General features: G+C 39.8%; 1 protein-coding gene across 3 annotated transcripts in view; it reads left to right on the top strand.

The window, feature by feature from the left end:
* The window catches only part of CNNM2 (cyclin and CBS domain divalent metal cation transport mediator 2), a 126,084-nt gene continuing 113,177 nt past the window's right edge, over positions 1 to 12,907 (top strand). For 2 of the 3 annotated variants that reach the window (XM_031682673.2, XM_031682674.2), the window contains exon 1: positions 1 to 1,783. In XM_031682673.2, the coding sequence (XP_031538533.2) occupies positions 163 to 1,783 (1,621 nt within the window). In that variant the 5' untranslated portion in view covers positions 1 to 162. Of the gene's footprint in view, positions 1,784 to 6,043; positions 6,257 to 7,615; positions 8,382 to 12,907 lie in introns of those variants that run through there. The other variant, XR_012077560.1, reaches the window with a different exon arrangement.

The following is a 12,907-nucleotide window of genomic DNA, read 5'->3' on the forward strand; positions in this document are numbered from 1 at the left end:
CTCGAGGTTCCACAGCTGGCCCAGGCCGAGTCAGTGTCAGTCAGGGAGGCGGACTGCTGAGCACTGGTTGCGGACACCGCATTGCAATCTCGCCCAGGGGACGGTGCCTGTGCTCGCGCCGCCGGGTGGGAAGGATGAAGCCGCAGCTGGAACAGCCACCCTATGATTGGCTGTGGCTCTTGTAAACCCGAAGTAAAGATGGCGGGCGGGCAGGCAGCCGCCGCACTGCCCACTTGGAAGATGGCGGCTCGCCGCAGTCTCAGCGCCCGCGGCCGGGGGCTCCTGCAGGCGGCCGCGGGGCGGCTGCTGCCGCTGCTACTACTGAGCTGCTGGTGCGGCGCGGGCGGCTGCACAGCGGCGGGCGAAAACGAGGAGACGGTGATCATCGGGTTGCGGCTAGAGGACACGAACGACGTGTCGTTCATGGAAGGGGGGGCGCTGCGGGTGAGCGAGCGGACCCGGGTCAAGCTGCGGGTGTACGGGCAGAACATCAACAACGAGACATGGTCCCGCATTGCCTTCACCGAGCACGAGCGTCAGCGCCACAGCCCCGGCGAACGCGGGCTCGGGGGCCCCGCGCCGCCGGAGCCGGACAGCGGCCCCCAGCGCTGCGGCATCCGAACATCAGATATCATCATCTTGCCCCATATTATCCTCAACCGCCGTACATCGGGCATCATTGAGATCGAGATCAAACCGCTGCGCAAGATGGAGAAGAGCAAGTCCTATTACCTGTGCACGTCGCTCTCCACGCCAGCCCTGGGCGCCGGCAGCCCGGGGTCCGCGGGTGGCGCCGTCGGGGCCAAAGGCGGCTCGGGGGTGGCCGGGCTCCCACCGCCCCCTTGGGCCGAGACCACCTGGATTTACCACGACGGCGAGGACACCAAGATGATCGTGGGCGAGGAGAAGAAGTTCCTGCTGCCCTTCTGGCTGCAGGTGATCTTCATTTCTCTGCTCCTGTGCCTGTCGGGCATGTTCAGCGGCCTCAACCTGGGACTCATGGCCCTGGACCCGATGGAGCTGCGCATCGTGCAGAACTGCGGCACAGAGAAGGAGAAGAATTACGCCAAGCGCATCGAGCCCGTGCGCAGGCAGGGCAACTACCTGCTGTGCTCGCTGCTGCTGGGCAACGTGCTGGTCAACACTACGCTCACCATCCTGCTCGACGACATCGCCGGCTCAGGCCTCGTGGCGGTGGTGGTCTCCACCATCGGCATTGTCATCTTTGGGGAGATCGTGCCCCAGGCCATCTGCTCCCGGCACGGCCTGGCTGTCGGGGCCAACACCATCTTTCTCACCAAGTTTTTCATGATGATGACCTTCCCCGCTTCTTACCCGGTCAGCAAGCTGCTGGATTGCGTCCTGGGCCAGGAAATAGGCACCGTCTATAACCGGGAAAAACTGCTGGAGATGCTCCGGGTCACAGACCCCTACAACGACCTCGTTAAGGAGGAGCTGAACATAATCCAAGGGGCTCTGGAGCTCCGCACCAAGACGGTGGAGGACGTGATGACTCCTCTCCGGGACTGTTTCATGATCACCGGCGAAGCCATTCTGGACTTCAACACCATGTCGGAGATCATGGAGAGCGGCTACACTCGCATTCCAGTATTTGAGGGGGAGCGCTCCAATATCGTGGACCTCCTCTTTGTCAAAGACTTGGCTTTCGTGGATCCAGATGACTGTACTCCCCTGAAAACCATCACTAAATTTTATAACCACCCCTTGCATTTTGTTTTCAATGACACCAAGTTGGACGCTATGCTGGAAGAATTTAAGAAAGGTGGGAAATTTTGGTATCTTTCATTAGCTTGCTCTTTCTCTCTCCATTCCTCCTTCTTGCTTAAATCCTCTACCCTCAGACCAACCCCCTAAGGCGAGTTGACCGGAATTTCTCCTCTTTTTAATTGCATGGTTGAAAGGATGGCATGGATTTGAGGATGGATTGAACTAGTAAGTGCTTCTCGGTTCTGTAAAAACACAAGACTGCCGTCACTTGCTTTTTCCCATATCAAAAAGCAGGCTTCCTATTTTCTATGCATGGTACTCTCTTCTGCACTCTGGTCTTCGGGGGTCTGCTGCATTCATTGCCTGGATTCTGAGTGGGTAGATGGAAGTAGGGGACCCTGATGCCGTGCTGTATGTGGCATTTGGTTGACATGTGCTAATTGCAGGCACTTGGAAAATGTTTAAATAGGTTTTCTAAACCCAATACAATCACGGACGTTTCAGAGATTGGAAGGACATTTTCAATAGCTTTTGTTCCGGATTGTCTGGTGGCCTGTGGGGTAGGGGTTGGGGGTAGGGAGGGAGATTAAGGTCTGCTTTTGAGAATAGGGCTGGAGTAAGCCAGGTATCACCAAAAAAATTCACTCATTTAGATGACCTGCCTTAGCTAGAAAAGAGGGTTTTTTTTTTTTTAAACTGAAGTTATTTGTCAATATGTTAACTTGGAAAGACTAGAGGTAAGTTAACCCTTTATGAGATTCTCTCTTGCTTTGCTCTCTTCATTGTTTGTGTTTACCTGACAACAAATAAAATCTCCCAAACCAAGTGCGGTTGGCAGAAACCTTGAACCTTTAGCAATGGGATAGATTCCTCTGTTATGGTTTATTTATTTCTTGAGTCTCTGGTTTAAAAGTGCTCTTTTTAACCTTGGTCGCCTGGGACATTAAATTGAAGTATATCTCCAAGTCAGTGCTCACTGTTCCAGGGAGTTTTAAGAGGGAAAAAAGGTGCAGAGTGTGTGGGGTGCTCACCTTTCTTGCATCGTGGTGTTTGTGGTTTGTTTTACTATGTAATAAACAGATCAAGAGCAACTCAGACTATCACTTCTGAAATTCTGCTTTTAAAAAAATTTCCAGTAAATGGCTAGTTTTGTTATTTGAAAACCAAGGGATACTGAGTTTTTAAATTGCTGTGATGCTGGTTGGTGCATGTTCATGTATTAAAATACGGATGTAACCTTTAATGAACTGATACCCCTCAAAACTAAATTTTCCTTCTTCAAATAGAATTTTGATCACTGATGTGGTCTCTCCACTGAAGAAGGCCACGTGTAAGTGGTGACAGCTCACTGGATGTGATGATCTGAACATAGAGTGTGTAGTTGTCCCAATTCCATTTTCCTGCCTGAATGGTGTCCTCTCTGGAACAGAATCACATTGCAGTAATTTTCAGATAAAGGAATAGAGCAGAATGTGCTTCAGAGATTGCTAATTTGCATTTAAAAGCAGAAGGAGATTCTTCTGGATTCTTAAACAGTGAAAAGAAAATGTCCATTATCTCTAGGTGACAAAACTTCTTTTGGGGGTGTCATTCTCTCACAACTAAATTGTTATTTAGAGCATCTGAGCAATCTCTCCTTTCATTTTGCAGTAGTATCTGTAATACAGAAGAGAATCTTGAAATGCTTGAACATGCCTTTGAAATACTTTATTTTCTTTCTGTTGCTAAATTTCCCAATATTGATACAGGTAATTTATTCTTTTTTATAATTATTCAGAATGTTTGCATATCTATTGATGGATTGAAAGCACTGGGGTATACTCGCAGCTGAAGTCTTTTCTCCACTTCTGTATCTTTTTTATTTTGAGAATTTAGTTCTGTACCTCACAACTCATTAGTCCTGCCCCTAACTCACAATTTCAAAATTTGCATTATTTTGAAATTTGTTTTTGATTGTCCTTGAACAGTTTTCCTATGATTTATTTTCACTGGGAACTTCCCCCACCTCCCACTTCCCAAATTGCCTCACAGTATTTTCTTTGAAATGTATCCTTTGAGTGATTGAATTGCTAATATTTTCCCATTAACTCAAAAAAATGTAATGCACAAGATTTTATTTTTGTCCGTGATCAGAATGATTTATTTGGTTAAGAAGATAGTACAAGTTAAAGGTACATTCAAGCTAGTGGTATATTCTAAAGAGCAGGCAAAGACAGTTGTTTGCCAATGGGAAGTTTAAGCCATGATCTTAAAAGGATAGAGTGGGTGCTTGTTACTTGAAGTATACGAATAATTGATTTTTCACTGTCTCTTTCTTGATCTGTTTTTCATGAGTTTGGCCACTTTAACCTTACTAACAGCTGTGGTATTTCTTTCTTCTGTGTTAGTTAAAATACTCCACCTGATTTTTTTTATTTCTTTCTCATTTTCTAATTCAATTATGAAATAATGTGAACAGTCAACCTTCTTTTGTTTTTCTCTATTGAATAATGCTATGTGGGGGTGGTTTGAAGACTTTTCCTTCTTCTCTTTTCCTCTTTCTCCTAACAATACCAATTGTAACTCCCCCAAACTGGTCAGATCTTTAGTCCACATCTCATTGAAAACTACCCTTCCCAATTAAATGTCTGCATTTTTGAAGCCTTTCCTATATACAGCTCGACAGCATTAGTCTGACTTATTCTTTACTAACAAGGGGGAAGTCTCTGTAATGTGGAAAGAAATGAAAAGCTACCTTTCCATAGTGTATGTAAATATCTTCTTTCTGATGATTGGAACTTTTTGCCTGGCTACCAGGGAACTCATAGTTTTACCTGAGGTGGGAAGACAGTTATTTTGATCACTGATATTTTGATCACTGAAATAACTAGTTTCACAGTTAGCTTATTATTATTACTCAGTTACTTCCTCCATACCAGGTACAGGGCTGAATGCTTTATACATGAATCACCTTGTTTAAATCCCATGATAGTTGTGGGAAGCATTTTCTCCATTGTACAAATGAGGACATTGAGGTTTAGGTGAAATGATTTGTTCAAGGTCACTCAGTAATTTGTTGATATGATGTTTTAACTGAGGTCCAAACCTGCCCTCTTAAACACTGTGTTATGCAGAGCCTCTTGGTCCTGATTTTGCATTTCTATTTTGAGTGTGAGGTTTGGTCAAAACATTGCCTCAGGGCTTGCTAAGTGGATTTAAACATATACATGGCCTTAAACCCAGTGCTTCTGTGAAGTTGTACCTAACAACAGTTGGTGATCCTAAATCTGAACAATTCCGTTTCCAGTATTTCCGTGTCCAGCATCAAGGTTCACTTTGAAAATGTTTTATGCTAACACTGCCCTGTGCTACTGCAGTGGATGACTCTCCAACTGTTTTCCTAAGAGCTAAAGTGTGTAGTCATGTTTCACTCTTAGTTTCTTATTGGTTTGTGTTGCAAGAGTGACCCAAACCCAGTTTTGTGCTTTAGTCTTGATTTTATTTACATCCTTTGTAGCCACTTCTGTGCTAAATGGTTGCCAGGGAGCATCCTGTCCAGCCCTGCCCCTCTGTGCTCCAGCCATCCATCTTTCTCTTTTTCATTTGTTAGTTTTGTAGGTACTTATACATCTAAAAAAGAGAGTAAAAGTAAAACCCACTAGAGGATTATGAGAATTTTAGAAAAACCTTCTAAAGCAAAATAGTGCAGAGGAAGGAAAAGTTAAATGAAATGTTGCTACCTCTGAGTGCAGAAGGTGCACTAGAGGCTCTCCAGACACCTGACAAAACCTTCCTAACAAAAGGCGGTGGGCTCTTAGCCACCCAGGTGTCTAGGCTGGGGTTGAATTTGCAGAATTAGTAACCAGTTGCTGTTTGCTTTGCTTCGCTTCTTTTAGCTTTGTAACAATTGCATCCCTCCACTGCAGAACTCACTGTTTTACAGCTGCTAGAGACTTAGGCTGTTTTCTAGCTTTATTTAAACTAGGAACAGGTAGGCTCACCAGATGATGCTCTTTAAGGGAAGAATGTAATGTGTAACTTTCACTTAAAACGTTAGGTGTACAGTTCTCTCTTCCTGTAACACCAGTCTTTCCATATTAATGTGCTGAGAGTTTAACATGAAAACCTTTTTCCCTCACCAGAAAAAGTGTTTTACTTGCCTAGAATCTAGGAGGATGTTTTTATTGGTGTTTAGAGGAATGAATGGTATTGGGGGTGGAGGGGTGAATATATTTGTTTCTATGATCTTGTATATTTATTAATTTTGTGCAATAACACATGTTAAACTGTTATCATTTTTGCATATTTTTGGAACATCATTATGTTTCTATTTCAGGTGGTGTAGAATCAGAGCTGGAAGGCAGGCAGCTCATGGATCATCTAGTCCAGTGTTTGTGAAACTTCGCAGATGATAAGACTCACTTGGATCACTTATTAAGAATTAGTCCCTAAGCCTCACTCAAAGACCTCCTGAACCAGAATTTCTGGGGAAGGGGGTTTGGGATCCCATATTGTTAATAGTTACTGTGAGGTTAATTCTTACAATTAGGTGAGTTTAAGAAACATCGGTCCAGTCAATCTCTTAAATAGGGAAAGTGACCCCTGAGGAGAGGAAGTTAGATGACTTGCTTAGGGCTGCCCACCTAGCTGGTAGCATCAGCAGGGCTGGAACCTGTGTCCCTGACTGCCCTGGAGTTCTTTCCATTCTAATAAGCCGGCCTTCTAGTTCCACGTTAAAGGTACCTTTAAACTCTTGTTGGCGTTAAAGGCAACTGCATCACTGAAAAAGCAAATATTCAGGTTTGCCATTGGTTTTTATTTGTCGTGTGATTTTGATGTTAATATGTTTGATATCCAGGATTCAAGCCATCTTTGACAGGCATTTCGTTACATAGAAAATAAGTCTGAATGTGTGAGCTTGTTTTATTAGTTTACTTTAATTGAGCTTTTTACTCTGCTAAGGTTAGACTATGAGGGTGTTTTAGGAAATGGGTATTGATACCTAGACTGTTTAAAGCCTCAGGTAGTTAAATGTAAGAGATTTCTTTTTCTTTTGAGTTAACTTGTTTTAGATATCCCTGAATGATTTTTTTGAGGTGGGGTGTTTCTTCTGTGAGAGTGATGAAGATTGGATTGGGGACTATCAGCTGAAACTTATTTGGCTTTTTCAATTTTTGTTCAAGGTGCACATCTGTGAAATTTCCACTGAAATATTCATCAAAGCATTTGTCCCATTCATGCATCTAGGTACCCCTTTTTTCAGGTTTTTTTTTTTTAATAATGTAAGCTAAATTCTTAGAGAGGATCATGTCTCATTTTTGGAGGTTGTGTTAGGATCACCAAAGCCTGAGTATAGCCTTTTAGTTCGGGAGACACCATTGTTGAATACCAGTTCTGACTTAGTATGATCTGGATGGAACAGGAAAGAACCTCGTTCTGCTTTTTCTCTTGGTTTTTATGGGGATTACACACCATCTACCTCCTCCCCTCCAAGGGTCTTAGAATTATTTCAATTCTGAAACATTCCAAATACTGTGAGGGACCGGTTAATTTCATTAGCAAACTTAAACACAATTTAAAATATTATTAACCAGGAATATGCACAAAATAGCCTTGAGCCAACATAATATTTTATGGTTTTATTTGCTCTAAACTACTTAAACCTTTAAGAACAAGCCTCTGGACTCTAATTAGAAGTTTACAGTACTTTAGTTATGTATAAAGTAGTATGTTTCTTTCGAAGGAGCCCTTTCCTCTAAATGCATGTAGTTTATTGGTAGGAAGCGTCAATTCCGGTAAGATTTGCTTGGCATATAAAGAATATTTGTTAAACTAAATACATGGAAATGGATGACTAGGATTGAATATAATGTGTTTTAGTTTTGTCTTTTCATCTTCTTTTTCTCAGAACTCAAACAAGAAACCCCAAATCCTACCAACACTGAAAAGGAGAGACAATAAGAAGCTTTCTTTCTTTCAATATCCCATCACTGACAATTCCAGAATGTCTACACGGAGGAGTTCTAGGGGTGGCGTGCTGTGGAGGGGGGAGCTAGGGCACTAATTACAAGTCCCCTCTGTAGATGATGTGTTAGACTGGGTTAGGGCTTGCTGGAGGTGATGGGGGCTAACTCTCCCCTTATTTTACATCAGGGCTACCATTGGTCATAGATGCTGCTGCACTGATGGTGTTACCCTCATTTCTCCAAAGCTAACCTCCTCTTGCTGTCAGACCTAGGTGGGGAATTCACATCCTGTGGGGAGAACACCACCTGCTAACATAAAGGTTAAGAAGAATATACTCTTCTTGGATCTACTTTGGACAAGTAACTTAGCCTCTTTAAGCCTCAGTTTTTTTACTGTGGTGAAATGAATGTTTTCTAACTTGTAGGGTACATAGTAAGGATTAATGTCATAATATCTTTGAAAATACTTCTAGTAGTACCTGGTGCTTAGTGCTCAGTGAACTGTTATTTTCATGTAATGATTCTATAGACTCTTCGTTGTTCTTGGTCTTTCTCTAGACTGGAGATCGCAAATCAAGAGAGACACCTTGGGCGGTGTGCGCTCATAGATGTTATGGATGTTGCAATCATGAAAGTGGCTAATTATCGTAGGGTTGGTTTGTTTTTTTCTTTTCTTTTTTATTGTGATTGAATTCTAGGCTTTTCTAGTGGTTGCTGTTACTTGACAAGATGACCATATTTTTAAGGATAACAGGGCAATTGATTACATGTTCTGTCCTCCTTAGGGTAAGAATACTGGATTTAAAAAAATCATTCTTCTTAACTGTAATAACTGAAAAAACAAAGTTTAAAAGAAATAGAACAAGTGCTCATGGATTTTAGAAGCTCCTGAATAACCAAAGTTTGAAGACTAAAGAAGAATCTCAGATTATTCTGATAAAATATTTTAACATTGATTACATCAAAGCATTAAAAATGGTCATGTCCAATATACAAGTTTTTGTTGCATAAAGCAATGTAAAGTTGTAATACTTTTGGAAGGCAATTGGGAGTTGTAAAAATGGCCTACATTTTGGTTTAGTAATTTTTTTTTTCCCCCTGGAAATCTTAATTCAGTGATACAATTCAAGAGAAGAAAAGAGCTATGTTGGCTTTTTATGTTGTATATATGTTGCAGTAATATCTATAAATAGTGAAAAATTGGAGATAAATAAATATATCCAGCACTTCAAGGCAGGGCATCTAGGGGAAGAAGTTAATGAAATTAAAAGTGTCAACTACCATTTAATGATAATTGTAAAGGTCATACAGCATTACGGGAAAATTTATACTAATTATTTTGCATAGATTATAGATGAGTAAAAATATACATGTATACAGACTGAAAGGGAATACCTTCTCAAGTGTTAATAGTTGATGTGTTAGGATAGCCAATCTTTGGAAAATTCCTTTGTTACCTTTGTACAATAACATACCTGGAAAAAATTCAAATCTGCTGAGAACATTATGAGTCCTGGTCTTAGGAAAACTAACCTTTGCTCATATTAAGGAACTCATATTATTCCGTTTCTCCTTAGGAACACTTTACTGCTGTAACAAATGGTTCTTTTTTAAGTTAAAAAAAAATGGAGGCATAATTCACATACTATAAAATTCACCCTTTTAAAGTGTACAATTTGGTGGTTTTTAGTGTATTCACTAGACTGTACAGCCTTTGCTACTGTCTACCTTCCAGAACATTTTCTACTCCAAAAAGAAACCCTGTACCCATTAGTAGTCACTCTCTATTTCCCACTCCCCACAGTCTCTGGAAACCATCAATCTACTTTCTGTCTCTATGGATTTGCCTATTCTGGACATTTCATATAAATGAAATCATACATAGTGTGGCCTTTTGTGTCTAGCTTCTTTTACTTAGTGTAATATTTTCAAGGTTTATCCATGTACATCCATGTATCATGTATTGGATGTTTTATTCATTTTCATGGTCAAATAATACTCCATTTTAGGGGTATACCACATTTTGTTTATCCATTCATCAGTAGATAGACGTTTAGGCTGTTTCTAGTTTTTGGTCATTATAAATAATGCTGCTGTGAACATTGGTACACATGTTTTTGTATGGACGATGTAACTTTTCAGTTCTCTTGGGTAGATACCTAGGAGTAGGATTGCTGCTGGGCCATATTGTTAGTCTGTTTTTAACTCTTTGAGAAACTGCCAGATTGTTTTCCAATGTGACTACATCATTTAACATTCCCATCAATAATGTATGAGAATTACAATTTCTCCATACCCTTGCCAACTTTTGTTATTGTTTGTTTGGTTGGTTTTGTCCTTTTAAATTATAGCCATCCCAGTAGGTGTGAAGTGGTATTCATTGTGGTTTTGATTTGTATTTCCCTAAATGGCTAATGATGTTGAACATCACTTCATGTGCTTTTTGGCCATTTGTATATCTTCTTCAGAGAAAAGTCTATTCAGATTTTTTTTGCCCATTTTTAATTGGATTTTGTCTTTTTATTATTGAATTGTAGGAATTCTTGAAGTATTCTAGATACTAGTCACTTATCAGCTATATAATTTTCAAACATTTTCTCACATTCTGTGAGTTATCTTTTTACTTTCTTGGTAGTAACCTTTGAAGCAAATAAGTTTTTAATTTTGATGTAGTCCAGTTTCTCTCTCTCTCTTTTTTTTCCCTTTGTCACTTTGTTTTTATTGTCGTATCTAAGAAGCCCTTGCTAAATCCCAGGTCAGAAAGATTTATGCCTATGTTATCTTCTAAGACTTTCATGGTTTCAACTTTTACATTTAGGCCTTTAATCCATTTTGAGTTTATTTTTGTATAAGGTGTGAGGTAGGGGTTCCAACTGCATCCTTTTGCATGTGAATATCTAATTGTTCCAGTACTATTTGTTGAAAAGACTACTTCCCTATTGGATTGTCTTGGCATCCTTGTCACAAGTTATTTGACTGTAAACATGAGGGTTTATTTCTGACTCTAAACCTGTTTCCACTGATTTATATGTCTTCTTATGTCAGTAACACACTTTTTTGGTTCTTGTAGCTTTGTAGGTAAGTTTTGAAATTGAAAAGTATGAATTCTCCAACTTTGCTCTTCTTTTTCATGATGGTTTTGGTTGTCAGAATCCCTTGCATTTCCATATCAATTTTTAATGGTTCTTGTCCATTTCTGCAAAAAAGGCAGTTGGAATTTTGATAGAGATTGCATTGAATCTACAGAACAATTTGGGGGGTATTGTAATTTTAGCAATATTAAATCTTCCATCCCATGAATGTGGGATATCTTTCTATTTATTTAGGTCTTCTTTAGTTTCCTTCAAAAGTGCTTCATATTTTTCAGTGTATTTGCAATCTTTTTGTTAAATAAAATACTTTGAGATAAATTTATTTTTTGATGCTATTGTAAATGGAATTGTTTTATTAGTTTCTAGATTGTTCACAGGTAGTATATAGAAATATAATGTATTTTTGTATATTGTTCTTGTATCCTGCAACCTTGCTGAACTCTTAGGTAACAAATGGTTTTTTAAATAGAAAACTACTTTTCAAAAGCATGTGAATTTAGGGGGGTTACCTTATGTTTGTTTCATTTGATTGTAGTGGAGTTTATTTTTTCTTTAAAAAATATTAGGCATTTTTAGTTGCCACTTTCATATATATAGAGTGAAGCACCCAGTACTGATTATTAGCATTGTCATTCTTTGGGAAATTTGATAGGAAAGAATAAAATTTCTATCTCAGATTAGATATAGGAGGCTGTATGAAATGTGTCAAAGAGACCAAAATTATAGCTAGCTGGAGCTTAGGAGTTTAAAAGTTAATCTGTTTCTTTCTAATAGTCAGAGTGGCTTTGTATCAAACTTGGGATTTGGGCGAGGAGATGAGCACAGAAAAGGTTGTGTTTGCTTAATATCTAAATGGTTTTGCAGTGCCTTTCTTCTCTAGGCCGTTTTACCCAGGGTTTTCTTAGGGTCATTTTTACAGAGACTGGAAATAACACTGACTTTCAGTTACTCTGCATTTCATTTTGCCATTGTCAGTATAATCCTTGTGGGTTTTGGGTACCAGGTAACCAGGAGAGACAAAATGAAACTCTCTGCTCGCTCGCTCGCTCGCTCTCTTTTTTTTTCTTGGTGCAGGGGTGGAGGGACTGGTAATCTGAGAGGGAGAATGTTTTCCCATGCTAGCAAAGACAGACTGAGGGCATCATCTGATCTTTATGGAAGTGTGCAAAGCCTCAGTTTTTCCATTTGCCCATCTGCAATCATAAAAACAATGTGCTGACTCAGCTTGGAGCCTCTGCAGAATGGCATTTGGGGCTTAGGCAGTCCTGAGAATCATGCAAGAGATTGAAAATATTTGAGCAGGTTTTTAGAGGTAACATTAAAAACAGCTAGAAAAGACAACATACCCTCTCATCTCCTTCAAGATTTGTTTCCTTTAGTCTTTAGTGTACCACCTTGATTTAAGGCATGGCAGGAATAATTTGGTCTCTGTACAGTTGATTGTGGAGCAAAGATTTTTTTCTTGCTCCAGTGGTTATGCTTTGGGGGCATGGGATTGTTTGGGGTGGGTGTGTGGGGGTGGTGGTGAAATTCTGCTGAAAGCAAGTAATTGGGGAAAATGCTCTTATTATGTTGTATTGACCATCTGCTTACGTTTTTTTCTTTAAAATTTTAATTTCCTTATTCCTATGTACATATATTTGCCTGCAAAGCCTAGAAGAATGTTTACCAAAATGTTAACTGACAATGACTACCTCTTGATGGTGGGTTTTAGTGGAGGAAGTATGTTTTCCTATGTTGTTGCAAGTTTTTTTAAGTATGTATTTTATAATGTTTGAGGGGAAAATGAAATCCATTCAAATGTTATTAAAGTGTAAATTTTGTAACACTGATTTAGGTATTTAGGTGAACTTCAGTGTATTTAGGTGAAATTCATCCTTTTTTCTTAGGAAATATGGACCATTTTGTCATAATGCAGCCATACTGTCATTTGTACCATTTTCTCCCCCTCATTGGAATCCTTAGTGTTTGGGATGAAAGATGAATAAGATTTTATAACCCGTAAGATGTGTATGTGTATGTGTATGTGCACACATACATGTACAACAGCTTATTAAAGTTAATTTTGTATGTGAAAAAAGGGAATTTAGGTTTTTGAGTTACATTGGTTATCATTTGACAAAATCTAGTTTAGATTTGTAT

This window comes from Vicugna pacos, chromosome 11 (genome assembly GCF_048564905.1).
Source record: "Vicugna pacos chromosome 11, VicPac4, whole genome shotgun sequence".
Classification (NCBI taxonomy): domain Eukaryota; kingdom Metazoa; phylum Chordata; class Mammalia; order Artiodactyla; family Camelidae; genus Vicugna; species Vicugna pacos.